Here is a 27,255-nt window from a genome sequence, read left to right as displayed (position 1 = left end):
AGCTGGGACCAAGCATTGGGAGCTCACCCCGTTGCAGGAATTCGAACCACCGACCTTCTGATCAGCAAGCCCTAGACTCTGTGGTTTAACCCACAGTGCCACCTGGGTCCCAGATAGATAGATAGTCTGTAATATGTATTATCTAACTTGTATTAACTAACTCTCCAGTTGGATAATATTCCCATTCTCCAGAGTTTTAGAACCAATATCAATATGTCATTTCAAAATCACCAAACATTAGGACTGAGCCCATAAGGAACTTTTCCTCAAATTGTGGGGATGGGGAAGATTTAGGGGCAAAAAAAGGAGGTGAAAGTGATTTTTCTTTTCTTTTCTTGCCACTACTTTCAGCTTCATGGCAGTGGGTCCTCTCAGGATGCTAGCAGCCAATTTACTCTCACAATGCTCCTGGAACAATGTTACCTTTCCCCAAAGAATTGTTTTATGAGGAATTGGGGTTAAGAAATGCCTACTTAAAAAACAAACAAACCACTTCATGCTGCATGATAACTGTGTCAGTTTGGGGGGCATTGTGAGGGGGACAGAATGATGGCCAGAAAATAGGTGACTGCCAAGAAATCACAGTAAGTTTCATCCTCATCTCCCCAAAACAGTTGAAAAGTCCATCTCCCCAGCCTGTGAAACTGGCAAGTGTCTCAATTCAGCCCTGATAAACACATTATCTAATGTGTCTCAATCACTTTGGGAAAGGTGGGTGATATCGGTATTTAGCACAGCCCTAGGATGTATTTGCCTTAGCAGTGACAGAGACTCTGGTGCTTAAACCAAGTGCCTCTCAGTTTCAGGCCTAGCTCGGTTAGCTACTGTAGACCAAGTATTCCCAGCTCCTATAAACAGTGCTGGCCTGTTTATATGGTCCAGGAGCAGACCGGAGTGAAAACCGCTGCTCCAAGGTTGGCTCCTGAATGCCGCCGCCCCCAGGCCACCATGGATTGTCTGAAGTTCAAACCAGGTCTGGCGGGGACCCGTGTTGCTCCATGGCGGCCAGGAATAGAGCTAACAGGAAGGTGGCAGTGCTCTGGTTTGTGCCATAATCATAGCGACGGGATGCAACCACCGTCCACCCTTGAACTGGGTAAGCGGCCATTCTCTGCTCCTTTGGGATGACAGATTTTGTTAGAAACAGTAGCAGCCTAGCTTTTTGCCTTTGATTGGTCAACAGAACAGTACCGTCTGCTTGCTGTACTTCAGGTTGTGGCTTCACCATCTCTTACTTCAGGCTCCCAAATTGGTATACCCATCTTCAAATCTTGAGTCATGTATGGCTGTCCTTGGGCCCAACACAGCCCCAACAACAATCCACCATTTTTTTGTGTGCTTTTTTTTCAGGGGGTAGTGAAGAGTATGCAGTACCTGCACCTCTTTTTGTCGTTGTTAAAATGTGTGGCACTTACTGTAACAACTTCCTGGTGAATACCGGCACCTATTTGTCTAGAAAAAAAAAGCACTGGATACAATATTGGTGTATAATTGCAAGGAAACATATCTGCAGCATTATTAGTAAATAAATACGAATCAGTGGGTTGGGTCCAGACTGGGTCACACTGAGAGCAGACCCACTGAAATCAATAAAACTGAAGTTAGTCTTAACTTAATGGGAGTCCTACAAATTTCAGTGGCATGACCAAGTCTAGATCTTATCCATTGCAAAATGTCAGCTGTGAAATATCAGTCTTACAGTGATCACTTCCAACCAAAGATATGCTTTTCACCAGAGCTTCTTTTCAGGGGGAACTCACAGGAACTCAGTTCTCACACCACTCAGGTGGGTTCTGGCATGTCTCAGGTGCCATTCTAAGAGAACAAGGGAGGTGACTTCCGGAACCTCTTTTTCTATAAAAACAGCACTGCTTTTCACTCTATTGCTCATCTGTGATGTATGCACACACCTAGACTATATATTCCCAGGGAGGGTTTCTCAACAACAGCTGACTCCTTTCTTTTTCCACTTAAGCTGAGCAACAACATAAATACGTTTCATAATTTTCTTAGCACCAACGAAGTCAAAACAAAACAAAACAGCAGCACCCTAACTATGCAGTTCTTTTCCGTGCTATACATCATCTCCATCATCTGAACTGAAGCTACTTCTTCTGCTGCTTCCTTTGGACACAGCAGGAGATACAGAGGATAACAGTGGATCTGTCCCAAATGGTGAGATTGTATCGTCCAGTAATATGTCATCCAACCTCTGCTCTTTCAAAGCGGCACTAAAAGACAAATCTGTAAAGTGTGAGAGTGGATCCGAAAAGGCTGCAGAGGCATCACCAAGGTCAGAGTGTTGCTCGTGGGCCACAGCAAGATGTTGAGAATAGTCGACTGAATTCTCTTCTTGATAGACCTGCTGTTTCATGACATGGGATGCTAAGTCCACCGTACTGATTGTAGGCATGATTGGCAGGCCATGAGCTCGTGCTTGTATTTCTAGTTCCTGTGGTTGAAGACAATAATATTTAGAACATCACTGTAAAAGGTGAGTTGATTTTGTTTCCGTAAACCAGAATGGTGAAACTGTGGCCTACCAGATGTTGTTGGACTCAAACTCCCATCAGCCCCAGTCAACATGGCCAATGGTCAGGGATAATTAGAAGTGTACTCCAACAATATTTGGAATGTCACAGAGGTTCCCATCCCTGTTGTAATCTCTGAGATGTGGTAATGAGGGAATTGAAAGCTACATCTGAAATAATTCTGAAATCTATTTTGACAGTATGCTTAAAATGCGCAATATTCATACTGCTGACAAACATTGTACAGCATGTTGTTTTTTAGTAGCATAACAGTGATGTTCACACATCATACTAAACCAGGCTTCCACAACCTGATGCCTTATAGGTGTTTTGAACTAAACCCACCATCATCCTTGACCACTGGACATGTTTGCTGGGACTGATAGAAGCCTGAGTCCTACAACATCTGGCAGGTACCAGGTAGGGCAAAACTGCACTAGAACACAGTAGGTTGTGAAGTTGGCTTGCTTAATGAGCCAGAGTTTGCTTTAAACCACAAACTCTGCTTTGTGCATAATGGCAATCCAGGATAAGGTGGAAGTGAAACTACACACTGACAAAATCTTTTTCCCTCCCTTCTTTGAGGACAGGGGAAAACACAAGGCTATTCAGGCTTGTAAATGTTACACTGAACTATGGTTAGCATGATAACTATGGTTTGTCATGATGGTAATGAGCCTGGGAGAACTGGATGGATGATACTGGAAAACCTCGGGTTTTTTGCTAACCACAGTTTAGTGTTATGTCCAAATTTCAACAAACAGTGGTTAGTGTTAACTGTAGCTTACAGAAATTAACCTACTACAAACCATGGCTTATTAGCTGATGCATTTCAATAAACCATATTTAGTTTAACTACAGTTCAGACATAAAGCTAACATATAATTAATTGAAAATGAAAGTAAAATGTTCTCATCTCCTCCTCACAGTTGTGGCAGAGGAGAAGAGGTAAACAGTGGGTGCAGAATCCTAAGATTCATTCTCATTATGACGAGTCAGAGTTGATTGATACGTTAGAAAACTGGCAATATCATGGGTGTTTTCAAAGCATAAAAGAGTATATTGGAGACCTCAGTGTTTAAATATTTTTCAATAAACCAAGTTGTTGAAAGGAGTACCATGGCTATGCACAATGGACAATGGACATTGCGGCTCAATCCACCCAAAGTTAAGCATTCTTAAATTCCATTCTTTCAGTGAGAAAATTACAATGTAATCATAGATATTTAACCATCTACTATGACCTGTTAAACTCAGCAGGGCTTACTTACATGTCTACTCAGAGGTAAGTCCCATAGAGTTCCGTGGGCTTACTCCAAGGTGTGAGTACAAGATTGTAACCTTTAATTTTTCATTTAAATCAATGGCTTCTAAGAATGACTAATTGTGACTGGATCAACGGTTGGATGCAAGATCCAGCCAAACCTAAGCCCTTTGGAGTTGCCTTGATTTTAATGGGAGAGTTAAGCATATGCTTAATCTCCCCCACTGAAATCAGCAGCTTAATTTTCGATGGATTGTGCCCTGCATTAAGTACTTAGAAGTGATGAGAAAATCCTGCCAGCATTTCTACTTGCTAATTATCTACCAAAATTCAGGAATGCTATCTAGAAGCACACCAGATACCTTACCCAATTAAATATGTTATAAATCATGTGCGCACTGCTACAGAAAGCCACGGAAAGATGATGTGTGACTTAATTTAATGTGGCACAACATACCCCAAGGTAACACAATGTCACGGGCATTTTTCAAAGTGCTATGCAGTATCCTGGAGTCTTGAGTGTTCAAATACTATTTTCAACAAACAAATGAAATAAGGAGTGGTTTTTTCTCTCTCCCCCCACCCTGTGGATTTTACCTAGGTCCAATTTACACGGAGGGCAGAATGTCCTTACAGTATTCCCCTCTGAACTGCTGCAATATACACTGTTGTGCAGCTAGCCCTACAAATACTGCTGGACAAATAAAATATTGCAATCAGTAAGATTTTTAAGCATTGGTCTGTTAAAGTACTATGGAAAGATACTGCAAGACACAATTTGATGATGGAAAAGTGGGGGGGGGACTCGACCCCAACGGGTCCATCCTGATACAAACCTGAATTCGAAGCAAAAGCCTCCGATTGGCTTGTTCTAATTTCTTCTGTCTATGCTCTAATTCTCTGCCTCTTTGTTGTTCTTTTTGTAACCACTTGATATACTCCACCGATGCTTTTAAAATAGTTCCTTTGTTCCAGCGCATATCACTGCAGAAAGTGGAGATAACCTTTTCACAATTGTGCATGTCAGCAAAATCCATAAGAACGTACAAAATCTTTTACATTAATATGAAATAATGATTTACATGACCATTATTCACTCTTAGATATTATTGCTTCTGAATGGAAATTTTAATAGAATAGTTAAGAAGCCCTTATATAGTAAAATTAATCCCCGAATGAAAATAAGTGTCAAAAGAAAGTAATAAAGTGACTTTTTGTGTGTGGAAGAGCTAAATGCAATATCATGATTCTACCATTACAGTTTTTATATTTTTAGTGAAAATTGCTTTTATTATTAACTCTAAGATTAAAATCTATGTGCAGTATTTCTACATTAATGAACTAGGAAACATACATTACTGAGAGTTTAAGCCTAAATTTTTAAAGATCATTTCAAATATACTTCTCTTTTTCCCTGACTTTCTAATGAGGATGCTTTTATGCTTATTGGAATAATAATAAAAGGCTCAATTTTGATCCCTACTGCTGATGATACACAGAAACCATAGTTTAGCAACTATTATGTCATATTACAAAACCTGTGTGATTAATGCAAACGAAAACAAACTTCTCAGTATACGGTACGTACGCCTATTGCCTTGTATTGCATCGCACATTCATGCTGAAGCAGTTCTGAAGCAGTTTAAGAGAACGTACCAACAAGTGCAATTGTACAATTGCAATCACACAGAGTTGCATGCATCAAGGTGTATATTTGAAGTGGTGACATAAGGGAAGACAGCCACTTGGTAGAGTTGAGAGGACACTGGGGATGGGGGTGGGGGGTAGACACCAAATAGCACTAGGAAAGTATCTTTAGGGAATCAAGGGTTTGCCTTGCCCAGATCACGTCTCATTGGGTGTCACAGAAGCTATGTTAGTTTGTGCCAGCTTATACACTTTCACAACTGTACAGATCTTTAGGACCAAGGTGCCAATATAATTGATCCTGAGTAATGAGCTACTGCTTCTTACAAGTTGGTTTTTTGCAAAACAATGCAAATAAAAAGTGTGGTCATTCCCTCAAAACATCTGGGTTTAATCAACAAGTACAGTGGTGCCTTGACTTACGGATTTAATCCGTTCCGAAGGCACCTTCGTAAGTCGAAAAACGCCATTGGAAACACGATTTCCCATAGGAATGCATTGGAAACGAAAAAATTCACAAGTCGAAGCAACCCTATCTAAAAATTTGTAAGTCGAAAAATCCCTATCTAAAACCGCCGCAAATGTTGAGACATTCCTACGTGCGTGGCCATTACCCCCATTCATAAGTCGAAAAATTCAGTTATCGAGTCGTTTGTAAGTCGAGGTACCATTGTATAGGTATTTTCATATGAGGGCAAGTGAAGCCAAACTGGGTTTACTGGTCCTGGCTTAAGCTGTGATCGATACCCTAGTGACCTGGATTTTCTGTCTTCCTGGAAGTTTCATATTTTTATCAGTCCATCCCCCTCCTCTCCCAATCTCAGTGATCCAAATAGAGCCAACAGCAAGTTTAGTTAAGTCTGGATTGCAACAAAGAGAAGCCAAGCAGCTGATACCCAACTAAGTCATACACAGAATAAAACCACTAAGATAAAGGTCCTTAATTTACATAGGTCTGTAAATGATATTTACAGTCACTTTATTACTTTCTTTTGACACTTATTTTCATTCTGGGATGAATTTTACTATAGAAGGGCTTCTTAACTATTCTATTAATAGTGGGTTTACTCTGCATATGAGTTGGCTATCACCCATTGTAATTCATACGCTTTGTTGTACACTATGTTGCATTACTATTCAGGGAATCTTTCCCGGGATTTATATGAAGAGTGGTAGTTAACAGCACCTTACTTGCCTGTCCTCCCTCTGGCTGAGTTGCTGCTACATACAAGGACAGAGAGGGACCCAGGTGGTGCAGTGGTTAAACCACTGAGCCTAGGGCTTGCTGATCAGAAGGTCGGCGGTTTGAATCCCTGTGACGGGGTGAGCTCCCGTTGCTTGGTCCCAGCTCCTGCCAACCTAGCAGTTCGAAAGCACGTCAAAAGTGCAAGTAGATAAATAGGAACCGCTACAGCGGGAAGGTAAACGGTGTTTCCATGTGCTGCTCTGGTTTGCCAGAAGCGGGTTTGTCATGCTGGCCACATGACCTGGAAGCTATACGCCGGCCCTCCTCGGCCAATAATGCAAGATGAGCGCGCAACCCCAGAGTCGGTCAAGACTGGACCTAATGGTCAGGGGTCCCTTTACCTTTACCTTTACAAGGACAGAGAGATGCAAGGTCAGTGCACTGTAAACACACCAGCAGAGCCAAACTGGTGTGTGTGTGTGTGTGTGTGTGTGTGTGTGTGTGTGTGTGTCATATATATGGCCTATGACTGCACTAAGTTTATTGCTGGTGAGTTCATTCAATGCGGCTTGTCACATCAACCTTGTACTTATGTTAGTCTCACATAGCTTTGTATTGTTATAGAAATCCTTAATTGAATCAAATATTTCTTAGCTCTTGGAAGGGGGGAAATGTGTCAAAGAGATATTTCACCCCAATAGCATTTGGAGCTGTATGCACGAGAAAATGAAAGGCATAATGTTTGTATAAATATGCAGTTATGTGATTGCATCACAATCATAATACCGCATACCATTTAGGCTTAGCTGAGTGGCATTAGAACTCCAAAGATGAAAGCATAGGCAGTAAATAATAAACTGAGCAGTTAATTCTAAGGCTGCTTTAGGCTTTTAAAATCATGCTATTTACAGCAGTGTTTTGCCAAACCCCCTCTTGTAGGAAGCAGAGGTTTACAGCTCACTCGGTACCAGTTATGAAGTGCACAGGAAGGCATTTGAAAGGGGGGGGGGGCTTCAATCAGGGTTCCCCTTATCTTTTTTCTGAACTAAAAAGCCCCAGAGAATTTCGGTTGCACTTTTGGGCACTTTTTCCAGTTCTACGATGTCCTTTTTGTCATATGACAACCAGAACTGCACCCAGTATTCTAAGTGTGATTGCACCATGGACTTTTAAAAGGTGCGATATTGGCATTTTTTTAAAAAATCAATCCTTTTCTAAATTGTCCCTAATGTAGAATGCTTCTTTATCACAGCTGCCACAAACTGGGTCAATGCTTTTATTGGATTATCCACCATGACCCCAAGATCTCCTTCCTTGTCAATCACCACCGGTTCAGAAGCTATCACCATGCAAGGTTTAGAAGGCATCTGAAGGCAACTCTGTTTAGGGAAGTTTTTAATGTTTGATGTTTTATTGTGTTTTCAATATTCTGTTGTAAGCCGCCCAGAGTGGTTGGGGAAACCCAGCCAGATGGGCAGGGTATAAATGAATTATTATTATTATTATTATTATTATTATTATTATTATTATTATTATTAATTTCACTTCAGCCAAATAGCAAATCTAGTTGGAATGGAGAACTGATTTAGTGTGGGGAAAGTGGCCAGCATATAAAAGGTTAAGTAGAAACCCTTTCCCCACCCCCAAGATTTCTTCCCTCAAAGTCATCTTTAGAAGCTGCTTTTCTTTAAAGAAAAAAAATTGTTGACACTTTAGTACACTTATCAGGTCTTGCCTGTGGGCCCCTGCTAGCATCCTGCAGGTATGTGCAAGAACAGGATGCGTCAACTGCATGGGCCTTTGCACAGACCAGTCAGCGCTGTTCTCACCTTCTTATTTGTGTATTAACATCTCAGTTATAACAATTCTTTGCTCGTAATTCCTACGTGGAGGCCATCCCTTATAAGCTATTAAAACCCCACAATTAATGCAGAGATTTTTATGAGCCACTGTGGACCCTATAAGTACGTTTGCCCTCTTTGTGGTACCACTATTACATGCTTGCCCATTTGGCACCGAACAGTCAAAATGTCTTCTCGGTGGCAATTCCCCATTTGTGGAATGCCTTCCCTGATATGATCCTCATTATTAACTTTCAGGAGGGATATAAAAAACATTCCTGTTCGCTCAGTCAGTTGATGGCTGAAAAATAATATTCCTGGAAACTTTGCACTTATCAGCTGTGCGAATATGTGACTGTTGCACTTGTTTTTAGAGGAACAGGTTTTGAATTGTTTTTTTTTTTATTAAAAAATGTTTTTCTTTTATTTTTAATTGCATTGGAAGGAAGGGTGAGATAGAAATTTGGTAAATAAATAAAAATATTTGCAAAAGCTCTCTGTGCTATTGTATTGCATGTTCTTTTGACTTGACAAGACAATATGAGACATCATAGAGCCAGGGTTTTTTCTGAACCAGAGCTTGCTTCTGGCACCTCTCAGATGGACACCATTTCCATAATAAGAGAACAAGGGAGGTGGTCATGATGAGTTCTGGCCCCTCTTTTTCTACTAAGAAACAGCCCTGCATAGCATATACCGTACATCTCTGGTCATGGGGATTCTGCCCAAAATGATATTAGTATTGCATGTGAACCTGTAGAATTATGTAGGGAAAGGGGAGGTGGATCTGAATTAATCAAATATCAACAAATCCACAGACGTCTGCTAGGAGAACAATGATATGAAACCAAACTGTCCAAGTTAACCTTGACATCTAGCAAATCTATTTCATCTTCAGCCCCTTTCATTATATTTAAGCAGCAGAAACAATGACAGAAATGACAGCCGAACTCACGGATCATTAGACTTTGGGATAAGTGTACCAAGCTCCTTGATCCGGTAATTAATGTTGTACCGTCTTCTTCTTTCAACTATGAAAACAAGAGATTATAATAATAGCAGCATGTAACAGAAAGGATGTAATTCATCAGTAGGCAGTGAAATACTGTGCCTGTTTCGAAACATCACAACGCCACCCTCTTTGTAACATCTGAAAATACTCAATCCGTGATAACGGGGGGGGGGGGAGGAATGCTAGTTCAGCCACTCTGGAGCCAGGAGGTTCAGTCAAGAGATTACTGCTTGCTCTCAGACAATTGTGGCATCTAATGTCAGCCACACACCCAGCCTCCAGATCTGGGCACTCTCAGCCCTCTCAGCCTAGATCTAATTACTAATTAGCAGAGCAAGTTAAATATTTTGACTCCTCTTCCTAGACCACTCCCTCAAAAAGTGGGAGGCCTTGGCTTGGTTTCCCTAGCATCCATCTCTGGCAAGACAACCCCAAAGGATTCCCCCTCCTGGCCAACCCAACTGCAGAAATTATTATTATTAGCGCAATATATTCATCCCACAAAGAATCCCTAAGGTTGAGGGGCACCGTTCTCAGAAACTGAACCATTCCTGTTGAGTTATGACAAACTCAACCAAATCAATGAAAAGGAGAACGAAGTAGCTCTCTGAACCCTGACAGTTGCAAGGAAGGAAAGAATGACACAATAGGTGAAAAGCCAATGTGACCAATGGCCAAGCACACATCTATATCTTATATCTATACTCAAGAACCACTGCCCTAACCAGCTATAGTCTGCAGTTGCATCTGTCCTGGTTTACACGTGTCATTTGGGCATAAAAGTGGGGTAGAAATGAACGGGCAATAATAACAACATGGCATTACTGTAGTAATATAGTTCTGCTTTTAAGTGCAAGGTTGTTTTGCTTTCTAACAAACAGCCAGGGCGGGAGAGCAAATCCAGGGAATGGCAGGTGGCGTTCCCTTCTGGCTTTGATCAAGTTCAAAGCTGGAAGAGAGTTTGGGGGCTCATTAAAACTCACCTCGTTTTTAAAGTCAAGCCCCTGAATTAATCTGCGAGCCTGGCTTGGGCCAGCTTCATCAACATCCGTGGGCTCAAGAGGCCTCTCTCAGTTAAGAGCCTTGCAGCTGGAAATGCAAGCGATTGAACTTTGGACATTCTGCATGGAAAGCAGAACCCCCACCACCACCCTTCAGTAGGCAAAGCTATGGTAAACTCCCATAGGTAAACTATTTCAATGCAGACAAAACATTATATATGAAAGACAACGTTCTGGGTGTCAGGAATGAGGTTGATCTCCCTTTACGCATGTGCATTTTTGTACTGTGTCAGCTTCACACCTAAAGGAACCCAAGTATATCCTTCAGCATTAGCAGATACTTCCCCACCCTGTACAGCCTAGAGACAACAATTCGTGTAAATATACTCACTGAGATTATGGTTATCCTTTTTTTGCCTCTCCTTTGCCATCGCTCGAGTATCTGTTTCTGACAGGAAGCAAAAACTGTTTAAACAGTCGTTGGGTCACAGTTCCAGAAATTGCTCTGTGTAACAACAGGACCTTTTAATTGCACAACTTTTTCAGGCGAGCCTTCCAGCAATTCTATGTACTCCCTGATTTACTGAAGATGATTGTACCACTTCCTGCAGTTTGTCAGTTGCTGTTTACAGCATGTGTTGCCATTCCATGTGTGCCAGGGGATTATTATTTTTTAGCTATCATGCATTTTTAATTTTTAGCAATTTTCTAATTTTTAGCAATTTTCTAATTTTTAGCAATTTTCTAATTTTTAGCAATTTTCTAATTTTCTGTTCTTTACCATGGGGAGGGTAAGCATCCAGAGTGAATTTGAGTTTCCCTTCCCATCATGCAAGAAATAATCAGATTTCTTAAATATTCATATTGGGGAAGGGGGAGAGGAAACCCCCTCTTTGTTCCTTTTCCATTGCCCTGATAACACTGTACACAGTTGTTAGCATTCTTTGGATTAAATGAATGTAACTTTTAAAGTTGTTAATCCATTAATACGGATTTTCCATGAATAGATGTATTGTGAACCTTTAAGAGAGTCATTTGTGGCAACTTGGAACAAATTTAAATGGACGGTAACTTATTTATACCATCGATCAGAAGCCCAAATGTGCCCGAATCTGCTATGCTTCCTACAGTAATTATGTTTATTAGCAGCATTATATCCAGAAAGATTCCTGCTTAGAAGCTTACCCAGCTAGACAGAACTAACAAATAACTCATCTTTGGGAACATTCTGTTCTGAGGAAGCAGGACAAGACAGTCTGACCAAGGCCTTGCAAAATCAATGAGGAAATGTAAAGTTCAGGGCAGTTTTGAAAAACAAAATTAAAGTATTAACTTGTTTTGCTCCTGCTTTATCCCTCAAAGCATGCATTTCAAAGGGCTCAGAAGGCAGTAAAAGACTTCTGGGGTAGTTCTGTCTCTGAAGATAAAGGACAAACATAGGTGTGATTATAGGTAGCCTACAAATGATTATGCTTGATTTTGATTTTTGTATGCTGGATAGCAGCCACAGGAGGGCTGTGATCCAAATCAGGAACTTAGTGTGAGCAGACAGGGAGTTTAAAACCACACCCCCACCACATTCAATCCAGCTGCCCCCACATGGTTCCAACCTAGTAAACAAAAAACAAGTGACCAAGGGCCAAACACATTGTATCCTCAGCTGATGATGGATACCGAAGTGGGGATAAAGAGAAGGGTCAGTTTTAGACTATTGCTGCCTGAACTAGGCAGAGGGCCTTCTTGGTAGTGGTGCCCACCCTGTGGAACACCCTCCCATCAGATGTCAAGGGAAAAAACAACTGACTTTTAGAAGGCATCTGAAGGTAGCCCGTTTTAGGGAAGTTTGTAATGTTTGATGTTTTATTGTGCTTTTAATATTCTGTTGGGAGCCAGCCAGATGGGTGGGGTATAAATTATTATTATTATTATTATTATTATTATTATTATTATTATTATTATTCACACACCATACATTTAAACTGCATCCCCACACCCTCCAAAATCTTGAGAAAATCTCCCTGAAAACTAGTTGTGATGGGGAGTGGTGGTTGCACTTTACAAGGGAAAGAAACAATTGGAATAGAAAGAAAGTAGCTGAGGCAGGAATTAATTCAGACCTCAGAAGAGCATGGCAGGGTGAGTTGTGCTGTCACTCCAAAGTTTAAGAGTCCCTGTGCTGGACAATGTGAGATGTTGCCTATGATATACAACAAGGCCATAAGGCAGGCATCCCCAAACTGCGGCCCTCCAGATGTTTTGGCCTACAACTCCCGTGATCCCTAGCTAACAGGACCAGTGGTCGGGGAAGATGGGAATTGTAGTCCAAAACATCTGGAGGGCCAAAGTTTGGGGATGCCTGCCATAAGGTAGCAGCAGCTAATAAATCCTTTATAGGTCAACATCTGAAAATGAATCAAGTAAGTCAAAGCATCAAGACATATGATATTTAATAGCACATGTGTTCTGCAAACATTGCTCTTATAGATTATTGGAGCCAACTATAGATTATTAGACAGGCAATCAAAACCAAGGGGAGTTAATGTAGTGTCTTCCAGATGTAGCTGGATTGCATCCCCCATCAGCCCCAGCCAGTATGGCCAATGGTGGTGGATGATGGAAATAACATCTGGAGGGCACCCCCCCAGCTCTAAAGTGTGGAGGAAGTGGTCAAAACTAGTGCAGAGCCAAAGGTGGGTGGCAAGCTATGTGTGCATAATTGAGGGAACATTGAAGGAGCCAAAAGTTGCTGCAGGGCATCTCCCAGTGGCTGATGGTTGACCAATGCCATTTCCCCAAGAGTCCTAGCTATGCATAATGTTAGGATCAGTGGGGGGGGGGTCAGCCAGAGTGTGCCAGAGCGCAGTTCTGGCACTTCTCAGGTGGGTGCCATTGTGGGCCAGCACTAGCCCTGCCCGCTTATTGCCTTTACTTAGTTCTTCTGAGAAGCCCAAAACAAACCTTTCAAGTCAAAACAGAAGCTGGCCAGTGTCTACACTTTCTTTTAGATACGACTCCAGCTAGCTCCTAGCTGTGACTGGTCAAGCTACAGGACAGGCCCAATTCATATTTCCTTTTCTTCAATCTGTCTTCTGTGTAGCAGCGGTGCGCTTCAAGCTTTCCAGCCAGGCCTCTACCGTTGCACATGTGCGCATTTGCACGAGATCCCTTTCAAGGTGCCCTAGCCAATCACCTGAATCTAAGATAACAGGGGAAGTGGGGGCACATTTATTTGACCTGCACCAGAACCAGGGGCAACCCCCGGACTAGCTAGGGAGACAGCTTGCCGTAGCTTTTAGCACTTTCGCGGGCGGTGAACGCAGCTCTTGTCAAACCGGCATTTGTTCAGGGCTGCCGCGAGTCACCCAGTGACTTACTATAACAACTTCATGGTGAGTTCTGGCACCTATTTCTCTTGAACAAAAGCACTGGCTAGGATCTGGCAGAATGGACTTCGGGGTGGGGGGTGGGAGAAAGGCAGGTTCTATTATTTTCAAAATGATAAGCCTGTGCCAACATCTCAGCGTTATATTACCTGTGATTTCCCTTTTAACAGGCAAAGTAGATGGGCAGGATGCATTTGTGAGACCCATATTAGCAGCTGGCATTCCTTGGTCACTGTTGTATATATCCAAAATGCTACTTGAAAGCTGTGGGGAAAATAGAGGGATTGGGGAGGGGGAGAGAGAGAGAGAGTCAGAAAAGTTAGGGGTGAGTGAATCAGAATAAATTCATGATTTGTAAGGTGAAAAGCATATGTAGACACTTAAGAACAAAATTCCTTTTCCGATGCGTATTCATGTCTTAATCGCAGCGGGAGGTAGAAAATATGCATCTAAAGGCAGACTTTGCCCTTATCTTGTATAAAACAAAATTAAATGTTAAGGGTCAAAGTCTGGCATTGTTCCATATTCAGAAACTTGAGTGAGGCTGATGTGCATTTCATATGCAGAATGATGCCTGGTTATGGCCCCTGATGTCCGATCTGGAATTAATGCCATAGCATATTTTCCAATAACAGGATTACTGCAACTACACTTCGAATATGAGTTAAGTTGGAAGGGAGAATAACCTTGCTGGTCTTACCTGAGACCTGAGTGAATTTGTAACTATCTCCCTGAACTCAAGATTCATTTCTCAGTTTGTTGAGACTTTGCAGAAAGGAAGAGGCACTGTGATACAAAACACCTTAAAATGGGTTTGGGGGCCATGTTGTGGACAACTGCCTTAAAATGGTACTGTGATAGATTAGAAAAATCATTATGCACCTTCCATATATGCCTAAATGTTAGCACTGTTGTTCATTAATTTCTTATGTGTAACAAGAAATACACAAAAACCCAGAAAATTTACTTTATAGGTATCCTGAGTTTTTTTTAGTTGAATTTGCTAGGGAGAGGAATTAGCTCAACTGGCTAGAGCATGGTGCTGATAACGCCAAGGTTGCACATTTGATCTCCATATGGGCCCCTTGCATATTTCTGCATCGCAGGGGGTTGGACTAGATGACTCTCGGGGTCCCTTCCAACTATAAAATTATATGATTCTATCAATCACAGAGTTGGTTAGCAAATGCCCTTGGATTCACCATCAACCACTAAAAAACCCCACATTTAAATACTACTTTCTTATGTATTACATCGCAAAGTGCTGTAAAACACATACAGCGGTACCTGGGAAGCCAAACGTCTTGGCTCCCGAACAAATCGGCCCCTGAACGATCGAAACCCGGAAATGAGTGTTTGGGTTTTTGCACGGTTTTCGGAAGCCGAATGTCCAGTGCAGATTCCATGGCTTCTGAATGGCTGCAGGACGCTGTGCTTTGGATTTCGAATGGCCCCGGGAGTCGAACGGACTCCCGGAACGCATTCTGTTTGAGAACCAAGGTACGACTGTCATTATATCGCAATGTACACATTTTCTAGATGCATTTTGTCCCAAACTACATATTTTGAAACGCATTTTGATGTTTCTTTCTGTGCCAATAACTTTACTCCACATTTTTGAAGAAGTGCAAAATCAGAAGGGCGAGTACACACTGATCCATACAGTAGTTTGGGAGGTTCAGATCATGGTCAGTTTACATTGGTATGACACGAGTGGGGAAGGGCTGTAGCACAGTGTCAGCGCACCTGTTTTGCACACAGCAGGTCCCAGTTTCATGGACTGGGAATGTCTCTTGCCTGAAACCCTGGAGACCCAGCTGCCATGCAGGGTAGGCAAGACAGAGGTAAATGGACGCAATGGTCTTACTTGGGACAGGGCAACTTTATGCATCTCTACCTGCATCTCTACCTGCCACAGACCATTGGCCATTAAAATATGGGCAAAAGGAGGCTACCACAGAACAGAACAAAATTTTATTTATTATTTGTTTATTAAATTTGTCTACCGCCCTTCATCTGAAGATCACAGGGCGGTTCACAACATAAAAATACATTTCCTTGGCTACATATTTGACAGTAACAGAAGATGTGAAGGACTTTCATTGTGCTAATATCTTCTCCTATCAAAACTGGAACACGACCCCTTATTTCAAAGATGTGCTTTGGCCATAACTTTTCTCCATCTTGCGATAATGAGCACAGAAACAAGGAGGCAGATCTCACAGACGTGGCCCAAATGGAAAGAAAAAAAGCAGGGGTGGGAGAAGAAAATAGGAAGAACAGCTTCCTTCAGGAGAGGAAACAGTGGAAATCTATTGAAGTGGTCTTTAAGAACCCAAACGTATTTGAGCAGTGTAATTATTCTTATGCTTCATCCTGGCTTCAGTCAACCAGACAATTTCTCTTTCCTTTCAAGTTCTTTTTTAGTATTTCCACTTTATATTCGAAATTTTATTTTATTTCTATACTGGTGTGCTTCTCCATGACTCGATAAGAGCATCAAGAACAAATGGAACCCAGTTAGACTTGCTGTGGCCTAATGATTATTGACTTGTGGTGATGCAGCAGCCTTCATTTTCACTGGTGGCACTAGTGTTATAGAAAGTACTCCTTGCTGAAATATGAGGTCTCATCTGCACTGGCATACCACCGGTTCCCTCAAAGAGGCACCTGCTTCCACAGCTTTTCAACCTGACTATCCTGCTTTAATTGTTGTGTTGTTTTAATGCACATTTCAATTATGCATGCGTATATTTTAATTCTCCTGTAATTGGTTTGGGACGCAGGTGGTGCTGTGGGTTAAACCACAGAGCCTAGGGCTTGCTGATCAGAAGGTCGGCGGTTTGAATCCCCGCGGCGGGGTGAGCTCCCGTTGCTCGGTCCCAGCTCCTGCCAACCTAGCAGTTTGAAAGCACGTCAAAGTGCAAGTAGATAAATAGGTACCGCTCCAAGCGGGAAGGTGAACGGCGTTTCTGTGTGCTGCTCTGGTTCGCCAGAAGCGGCTTTGTCATGCTGGCAACATGACCTGGAAGCTATACGCCGGCTCCCTCGGCCAATAATGCGAGATGAGCGCCACAACCCCAGAGTCGGTCACAACTGGACCTAATGGTCAGGGGTCCCTTTACCTTGACCTTTAATTGGTTTCTATGCTAGTAATCTGCTAAGAAGCCTATTTTGGCATTAAGAGGTGTATAAATGTTAATAATTATTATAATAACATTGCATGAGATACACAGGAGCCACACAACTGTTGCACGCCACCTGTATGTAACTGTACCACAGTACTGTAACTCTATCCTCTTTTTCCGTCAGTTGCTTGTTCCATATAAGTGCAAAGATATGGGCAACTAGTAGTTTTTCCCATCTATTCTTACTAATGGGGTGGAGAATACAAGTCTTTAGCTATCACCGAACTGAAGCAACTACAACTGCTTAAACTGTAGCCAGCAAGTGCCAATCGGAAGCCTTGTGTGTCTTTATCCTGTCGCTTCCAGACAATTCTCATATCTTTTTTATGTCTTCATAGAGATAGGTTTGAAAGAATGTTCAGAATTCTTATTCAAGAGCAAGCCGTGTTTAATATGTAGGATTTGAAAGCTAAGCACATTTCCAGCTTAAGCACCTTTATTTTATTCCTGAGTAGTAAGACAAAATGTATTCTTCTCATCATAATTTTCATATATATATATAGTTCTGTCTCCTTTCCGATCATTCTTTAACTGAATGGTGACAATTAAATTGACACGCACATTGCAGACTGGCTTGCTATTTGCTTGAGATTGAAGTAGCTACAGGATCCTTAATTGAAGATCTTAGCAACATAGATGATCTTTGTGGTTATTTAGATTGCTTCCTCAACGTCCTCTGAGATGAATAAGCATCACTACAAGTCTTTATCCAAGCGAATCCTACCAGGTTTTGTTGGGGGTGGGAATAGGAATAGGAAATTACAGGTATTAATACAATTTTGGGGTTTTTTGGTGAATGAATAAAGAATATACCCAAAACATTTAAGCAGCTCAAATCTTTAATCCCCTTTCCACATGTAGAGTGAGCATGTAAAATGAAGAGCAGGACTGTATTAATCAGCCCTAACATCCATGTGGTCACAGAACATCTAAAAGAGGACTCTATGTGTACACCTATATGCAGGCAGACTCCTTTTTGAGACGCCACCAGGCAGAGTGGAGCTGGCAGATTCAATTACATTTACTCTTTGGCTATGTAAGTGCAGAGGAATGAGGAGACATAATGAGCTCTTAGTCAAGCCGCTGTGTGTCAAGTTTCAGTTTAGTTAATCTCTTCCTCTTCCCATGGAATCTCCTAGCATAGTAAAAGTGTATCTTTTTCCCCCTCCTTGTGGCACTCTAAGGGAGCTTCCAAACCGTCACTATTTTCATGACTGCCAAAAGGACTGGCCAGGTCTTCCAGACCTAGGAATCTCTCTCAATTTTCAAAACACATGCCTTCTTTTTAGGGATGGAGGAGCAATTTAAAGCAGAATCTATCAAATTTGCACTTCTGAAACGATGTGCAAACTGAAACACAGCTATCCTTTCAAATTTGCATTCATCTGAATTTTGCAATGCAGTTCTCCAACCATTTTCCAAAGCATAGCTGCCAAGTTATCCCTTTTTTAAAGGGATTTTCCCTTATGTTGAATAGGCTTCCTCACGAGAAAAGGGAAAACTTGGCAGCTATGTTCCAAAGGGGGGGGGGAGTGAGCATAAAAATGGTAATGAAAATGGCACAAAAAGGAAATGTATTAGGTAGATTTGTTTACTAAAATGAGAACAGCATATAAAAATGTGCTTGTTAGGAGAAATTCACACCAGGAATTCACTGGTGAGATTTCGTGAGGATTTTTGAATTGCAAATTGCTGCAGAATGTGGAGAACTGATGTTAAGATTGGAAACATGAGAAACTGAGAGGTCCAAAATGGACAGATCCTACTTCTTATACAACTGCTTGATGGGGAGTCAATTTGCATCACCACATAACTTGTAGATGCACCATCTTCTGCATTCTTACCTCTCACATTCCAAGGCTGATCTCATGCCCTAGCATATTAAACAGTTCTGGGGCTGAGCTCTGGTGATCATCATCTCAAACTAAGCCCAGCTGTACAAAATTCTTTTTGTCAGTTCTAATCAGGCAGTCACTGTGGCGGGCCCACATCATATTTAATTTAGGTGTGCTTTTTTTAAAAAAAAAAGCAGCACATACATATTGTCTGTTTTTAAAATGCCTGCAGTGATGTGCAAAAAACAAAAGGAAAACCAGCTTCCAGGTTTGCATCAGAAAGGACTGACATCTGTGAAAAAGATGATAGGCAAGCAAAGGGGCAGCAACTGAAAGAGATACATGAACTTAGAACACAGAACATGGGATGCATCAGACTGCTAGTCCATCTCGTAGTATTGTCAACATTGACTGGTAGTAGTGCCAGACAGGAATCTTTTCCCACCCTGTTGGTAGTTTCACCACCCACAGAAAGTCAGGTGGGGCGTTGGCACAGGGAGCGCATTCTCTGCAGTAGCCCCTAAGCTGGAAAATTTCCTCCCCACAGAGGTGTGTTTGATATCTCCTGTGGTTTTCGTTGTATGATGAAGATGCACCACTTGACCCTGGCCTTTGACACCTGAGATGTATATTTCAAGACTTGCCCTTCTTCATTTACTGTGATTTTTAAAAACCAATTTTAATGTTGTATTTTTAAATGGCTGCAACCTCATGGTGCAGGACGGGTAAAAATATCTGACCGCTATTATTAACAACAACCACCACCATATCTGAGCTACAGGTCTTAGTCATAAAGTGTAGCTACTTTTCTTGATGCGGTCTTATCCCCGAACTACAGCAAGAGTATGAGTTCCCCGTGCCATTCAAAAGGCAGCTTAAAATAAGGAAAAAGACAAACAGATCAAGGATTCTTGTTACGCAATCAAAATTCCACCTCTCTTGCATTAAGGATCAAAGCTAATATAAACTGAAGGATGTCACCATCTTTTAATTCGCCAAAGGCAGATCAGTGCACAAACTGAGTCAAGCAAAACTCTATCCAACCCAAACCAGCATGACAGATAACAAAAATATGCTCCGCAACATGATAGTCAAGTACGCTGAACTGCTGAAGGCCAGAAGATATTTATATTGCATGCACATGCCAACAAATACATTTAGAGAAATAGTACCTTTCAATTCAGTGCATTTTGCTCTCTTCACTGCACCAGTCACTATAGGCCAATATACATCTCTCTCTCTGTCTTCATGCAACCAAATTGTAAATCATTTCACTCAGTGATGAGAACTGCACTAAATGATTAACGCAGCAAATGGTTAACTAGTCCCTGTTAGATGGTACAACTGCACTGAAGTATAACTGAAGCGCCAATAAGGAAAACAAAATGTATTTTCCCAGGTTAGACTCTGTGAAAAGATTGCTACAGAACCTTAATCATCGCAAAATAGTGTCTTAACATTTCATTTGAATGAAATATGGAGCTTCTCTAAACTTTAATTATGTCGATTAAGCCAAAGTAGCTGGAGATTATGATAAGAATGTTGTTAACAATGATCTTCTTTTTATCCAAAGCTCAAGGTGTTGTGCAAGTTTGTGCATCTATCTGTTTGGTTTACTTCTCCTTATGTATTTATTCTAACTCATCTAATTGGGGGAAATGAGTTTCTGCATCTCCACTAGGATAGTGGTTAACACATCTAGGGATGGTAGATCTTGCCTCAGATATGTCCTGGTTACACCCAGACTGCAGTGTGGGGCTGCCTTTAAAGCTGATTCTGAAGCTTCAGTTGCTGCCTGGATGCTTGTTGGGGCAAGACACGCAGACTGTGTTACTCCAATATTTTATCAGTTACAATGGTTGCCTATGCACTTCCAAGTCAAGTTCAAAGTGCTGTTTTTGACTTTTTAAAACCTGAAAATGCTACTTGATGGCTCCAGCCAAAGCAACCTGCCCAGGCTTTGAGATTAACCAGAGATTAACCACAGTGGCACAGGGTGTGAGCCTGGATAGCTCACTCAGTAGAGCTTGAGACTCTTCATCCCAGGGTTGTGGGTTTGATCCTCGTGTTGTGTGAAAGATTCTTGCATTGCAGGGGGTTGGACTAGATGACCCCCGTGGTCCCTCCCAACTCTATGATCCTATGATTCTAAATGGGCCCTAAATACAACCCCCCCCAAAAAAATCTGCATTTGGTTAGGAAATTGTTTTTGGTTAAACAAACAAACAATGCAGTTCCAGTTAATATGGTTCACTATGGTCAAAATTGAACACAAATCCTCTTAATACAAGAATTCTCAGAGCCCAGTGCTAAATCAATTATTTAAGTGAACAGAAAGTATGCTCCTTGAGTGACTTGGTTAGGTAACAATTGCCCAAAAGAAGAGCGTATTAAAAATCTTCAATTTAAACATCAACCATATTGATTCATTTTAAACATAACCACCACTGAGTTAATAAAGTTTAGGAGCTGCACAATTTTCATCTGTCAAGTGGATAGCTGAAATTAGAAGCATGTTCTCGTTCATTTCCTAAATTAACTAAAATACAATTTGTTCAATGTTTGTTTCATTTTCTTATCATTTGCTTTTGGGGTTTATTCAGTATAAGCAGCCAACATGGATTGGTTTAATCTTTGAAATGGGCAGATGAACTAGAAAATATGCATTGCTTTTTGTCCTGTTAATGCACACTCGTCTTTTGCCACTGCTGCCGCTACTCACACAATGATATCAAAGCTATCAAAAGATATTTCCTCTTCTAACTCAAAGGGGAAGCAGAGCTGTTTCTACCCGGCCATTTGGTCTAGCATTTCAAAACTGCTCACAAAGAGAAGGGCTGAAAGACTATATGTAATGGTTAGTTTCAAGCATCACAAATGACCTCGAAAATACACCTAATTCTGAACTCTTAATTCTCTGTGGCTTAACTGCCCATCTGCGACATATTTTACCTACACTTGCCTTTGTAAACTGCTGAACTTGATGATGCAGTAAACAGATAAGTGAGACGGATAGTATCTGAAGATCAGAGCCCTCTTCAAGTGTTCGTCCTCTAGGGATGGGCAGTTTCTCTCAGTTTCTCATTTTTCTAAAATGTGAGGGTGGTTTTTTAAGTCATCGTGAAAATTCAGCACCCTTTTAGTGCAATTTTCACATTTTTGTGTGCAATTTCATCCATATCTCTGCAAAACAATTTTCCATACTATAAAGCATGTTCATATGTTATTTCCCCTAATATATATATTTCTAGGCATGCATTAACCCAAGTAAGTGCATCTTTGTACACACTGCTTGGCTTAATTTTGCACTGTATTGCAAACTCCAGAGAAGTGGACATTTCAGTTTGTGTGCATCAGAATAAAATAGGTAGGTCTGCCTTTAGGTTCAAACTGAATTGAATTTACCCCCTTCCCTATAGTTTCATCCACACAATTATCATCCCGTAAGCAAAAGCACCCCCTTCATCACTTCAGTGTCACCACTCCAGAGCCCTCCACACATTGAGGGCTGAATTTCTGAAGTGGGGAACCTCTTCTACTCTCGTAGGCTCCCCATTCATTTTAGGACCCTGGATGATCAGACTTCTAAACCTTATGGAGAGCCTACTTTTGTAGAAAAGGCTATGTTGTTGAAGTTTAGACCTCAAAACATAAATGACTGCAAGATTGGTAACAATGACTTGGTTAGCATGACACAGTAAGCCAAACCATGGGCTTCCCAAGACTGCATAAATGTCTGGGATCCCAAAGAAGAGTCTGCAGTCACTTTCCTCCACCCTGGCCCTTTTTAGTACTGTCCTGAGCTAAGCCATATTTGGCTTGATGTATCGTCCGTATAGTTAAAGCTATGGTTTTCCCAGTAGTGATGTATGGAAGTGAGAGCTGGACCATAAAGAAGGCTGATCGCCAAAGAATTGATGCTTTTGAATTATGGTGCTGGAGGAGACTCTTGAGAGTCCCATGGACTGCAGGAAGATCAAACCTATCCATTCTGAAGGAAATCAGCCCTGAGTGCTCACTGGAAGGACAGGTCGTGAAGCTGAGGCTCCAATACTTTGGCCACCTCATGAGAGGAGAAGACTCCCTGGAAAAGACCCTGGTGTTGGGAAAGATTGAGGGCACAAGGAGAAGGGAACGACAGAGGACGAGATAGTTGAACAGTGTTCTTGAAGCTACCAACATGAGTCTGACCTAACTACAGGAGGCAGTGGAAGACAGGAGTGCCTGGCTTGCTCTGGTACATGGGGTCACGAAGAGTCGTAGACAACTAAATGACTAAACAACAACAATCGTTTGAATCTAGGTTTGTGGTTAAGTTAGTCAGTGAAACATTAATCGAGCCCTTGGTTTAGCTCAGAATGTGCAAAATAAAAAAGGATCAGGAGCAAAGTGTCTGCAAGCTTTATCTCCAGAGTCTGCACATTCATGTGGGCCTGACTAAGCCATAGTTTGGTTTGCCATGTTGTGCGAACCAGACCAGTGACTTGTTGGAGGGTGTCTAGCCGGGGCCCATGCCTCCCACTCTCCCTCTTGCACATGATGGGGGAATCCTGAAGAGGACTCAGGAGGACACTGGGCAAACTAGACAGACTAACATCACTGCCATGTTTTCATGATCTGGAAAAGCCCATAACAGAATAGGTCAGTAGCTGCTTATTGACCACCATGTGGTTCATTTCTCCCCATTGGAACCAGACTGGAGCATATAATGGTGAGATGACATATACCCATCTCGTTTCCAGCAGAACACAGCTTTCTTGAAAGCAGGACTGGCCTTTTCCTTATAGGATGGCAAAAACTTCCTATCAGCCTTTTTTTTTTCAAAGTCTCTCTTCAAGCAGCTGCACTTTGTGTCAGATTTTTTTGCTGTTTCCAAAGCAGGAGATCCAGAATCCCTTCCCATCAAACAATATGAGGAAACCTACCATTGCCCCTTTCCTTATGGAATGGATTTCCTCCCCCAAGAGAAAATAAGTAGAGGTATTCCACTACAATAGTCCCCCATTTGGGAAGAGTCTTCTTCCCAATTTCATTAATGGAAACAACTTTTTAAAGGAGATGGTTCGGCACTCAAATTGGTACCCATCTCTTTGGGTACCAAAAGAAATACCCACCAGACGTATGGCATAACATGTCATTTCAGATCGCAGTACACACTGAACGTGTAGCACATGTTGTGCGAAATGTCTTCTTCTCTTTTAAAAGATTAACAAACCCCCTTTCCTCTCTTCTTTGTCGCCTTTCTTTTAAAGTACAGTGTGAATTGGTTAGGCCCATCACATTTCTATTTATAAGTGACTGGCAGCTCTAGAATAAAATCTGAACACTTGAGCAAGGAAGGCAGCTTTCACCTACCTTTCAAAGGCTGAATGCTCAACAGGAAGGAAGAGAACAGCCTTCCTTTCGTTCCTACTAAATTACCATGGAATACACTTCAACGGCATATATTCAGCAGCCTCTTCAGATGGCATTTATAGAGGACCAAAGGAAACGGGCCGATCCAAGGACAAATGTGTAACGCACAGTCTCCAGTGGTGTTTGCAAGGGCCGGGAACAATATGCACCACTCACACACATAATTAACAAAACTCTCTTCACCGACAGTAGACCACATGAAGCCCCTCACACCGGTAAATACCACAGAGCAGGGCATCTTGTCACTTGGCGGACATAGACCTGGGTTTTGTGAAATCTGAAAGTATGTCTAGTTTTGGAACACAAAAATAGTTGCAGAATGTTATAGACACTGTGTGCGTCTAAATGTACACACAGGTGGTTGGTTAGTACCTGGACCCATATTAACGTTTTCAATCAATCAATTCAATCAATAAAAACAAAAACATCCCAACAACACAAAAAAAGACATAGACTGAGGTGAAAATATTGCTCTGCAGGTCTGGCAGATGACGAAAACAACCAGAACATCATGGTAAAGTGCATGGCACACTGTGTCTCTATGAGCTGCTGCATTCTGTCCTGTCTCTCTGCAATTGGGGCTACTAAATACCCAGAACATTGTGAAGCTTGCTTTGGAAATTGGGATGAATTTAAATGCCATCTCCAATACAGTTGTTGTTGTTGTTTAGTCATTTAGTCGTGTCCGACTCTTCGTGACCCCATGGACCATAGCATGCCAGGCACTCCTGTCTTCCACTGCCTCCCGCAGTTTGGTCAAATACAGTATCTTATATTAATTGCAACGATGCCCGTAGCTATTCATGAGAGAGGAGTTGGGACTGCCACAAATGAAGTCCGAAGTGCAAAATAGTTCCTTAGCAGTGATCAGTACAGACCCCTTGCATGAGTCTACTGAACTGTGGGGAGGCAAATCTGATTCTATTACATAGTCAGTCCTTCCTGCAGTCCGAATGCCACAAGATCCTTTTGGCAGGGTTTGCCAGCCAAGCCTCACCCCATTTGTTCTTCAGGAAGCGTTTCTAAGCTTAAGGGAAATGTCTCATATTTGTTTAATAAGAAGGAATATTGATGGCTACCTGTTTTCACAGTAGTAAGTTGCTTGCTTATCACGGCCATTTCTCTTTGTGCAAATCTTGTGAACAAAACCTGGAAATGCAATGCTGAGCCTCAAATATCAAGGTGACCTTTGAGTCTTCCTTGGACTTTTAAGTACATCTAGTGTAAAATGTGCCTAGCAAAGATTTCTGCCTTGTTGTTGTCTTGTGCAGCCTTTTCCAGTTACCCAAGATAAGGCATTGTTAATATTTAGTCTGGTCCTTTCCCAGCAAAGATGTACTCAGCTTTGAAGATCGTGGTAATCACTGACAAGAAACTGATCATACAAATAGCACTAACTAGGGTGCAATTAGAAACCTGAGCCTGGGAGATGATCTCAGTCTATGTGGGGGCAGCGGGGGGGGGGGAATTGTGCTATCGGTTTTATTGTTTATGAATTTTAATAATTTGCATGCAATTGGTGGCATGAATTTTATAATTTGATCAGCTGGTTTCTTGAGCACATTTCATATGCTTTTGTGAATCAGTTTGGGAAAGTGGAGATGGTGTGGTTGGGGTTGAAAGGCAGCCTATAAATTTTAATACTAACATAATAAATAAAATGGTTAATTTAAAGGTATACAGAGGGATCTGTTCCGTTCTTTTTGATGCTCGGCAACAATAGGCTTCAACATTTTTTTGAATGTTTGAAACTATCACTTAAGTAGAGAAAATCAGCCTATTTTGTCTGGCCTTACAACATTTTTCCACATTTGAGACAAATGTTAAATAAGTTGCTGAATATCAGGATTCTTAGACATTTATTACTTCTGGTATGTTCTAAAAACGCATCTGAGCTTACTGTTAAAACAATTGATTATAAATTGTCAAGGAAATCAAGATATATAATGACACAAAATCAGTGCATTGTAAGAAGGGAAACTTGATTTCCTATCAGCAGAGATACCCTATAACACAGATATATATACACCTTTGTAACAAGATGGCATTTTATTGCTCATTCCACCATCCTGAAATTTGTCAGTGGAAAGGATAATTTTCTCAAATAGTTTTATGCAAGAGAGGAAGGCAGAGAACAAATATCACCTTTGTGCAACAATGAATTACAGTTCTCAGTTGTATTCTTCATTAATTATTTTTTAAAAAGGGAAGTGTCAATTAACTTACAGTGCTTTGCAGGAGAAGCGGAGTTTCCGAGCAACCTATCCCTTCATCCTTGAAACTAGATTCCATGTTGATTATGTCATCGATTACGTCCTCCATCTAATAAAAGAAGTTGTCAATGAATGCAAGAGGATGGTGAATAGAGGAACGTAGCCTACAAATATTCACTTTAAAAAAAAAACCCACTAATCCTTTGATAAAAGAATTCTCTTTGTGATCAGAATCGCTTTCAGAAAAGGTGCATGATGCAGTTCTATTCTTGAAGCCAAGTGAAAAGGGCCATTTAAGCTGAAAACAACCCTAACACAAGGTGTTGACCTTTAAAGCCCTAAACGGCCTCGGCCCAGTATACCTGAAGGAGCGTCTCCACCCCCATCGTTCTGCCCCGGACACTGAGGTCCAGCGCCGAGGGCCTTCTGGCAGTTCCCTCACTGCGAGAAGCAAAGCTACAGGGAACCAGGCAGAAGGCCTTCTCGGTATTGGCGCCCGCCCTGTGGAACACCCTCCCATCAGATGTCAAAGAGATAAACAACTACCTGTACCTGACATTTAGAAGACATATGAAGGCAACCCTGTTTAGGGAAGTTTTTAATGTGTGACATTTTAATGTATTTTTAATCTTTGTTGGAAGCTGCCCAGAGTGGCTGGGCAAACCCAGCCAGATGGGCGGGGTACAAATAAATTGTTGTTGTTGTTGTTGTTGTTGTTGTTGTTGTTGTTGTTGTTGTT

At 41.6% G+C, this 27,255-nt stretch overlaps 1 protein-coding gene across 1 annotated transcript; it reads right to left on the bottom strand.

Moving 5' to 3' along the window:
- On the bottom strand, window positions 1-26,625 carry TFEC (transcription factor EC). The gene is made up of 6 exons (XM_035127609.2): window positions 26,530-26,625; window positions 14,015-14,129; window positions 10,874-10,924; window positions 9,425-9,500; window positions 4,632-4,779; window positions 1-2,452 (listed from the first exon to the last, which is right to left on the bottom strand). The coding sequence occupies exons 1-6, from the start codon at window positions 26,623-26,625 to the stop codon at window positions 2,075-2,077; spliced, it is 864 nt and encodes a 287-aa protein (XP_034983500.2). The 3' UTR covers window positions 1-2,074.
- Window positions 26,626-27,255: the final 630 nt, after the last annotated feature.

Source organism: Zootoca vivipara, chromosome 10, assembly GCF_963506605.1.
Source record: "Zootoca vivipara chromosome 10, rZooViv1.1, whole genome shotgun sequence".
Lineage (NCBI taxonomy): Eukaryota > Metazoa > Chordata > Lepidosauria > Squamata > Lacertidae > Zootoca > Zootoca vivipara.
Note: the sequence above shows the minus strand (reverse complement) of the source record. Positions and strands in the feature narration are given on the sequence as shown.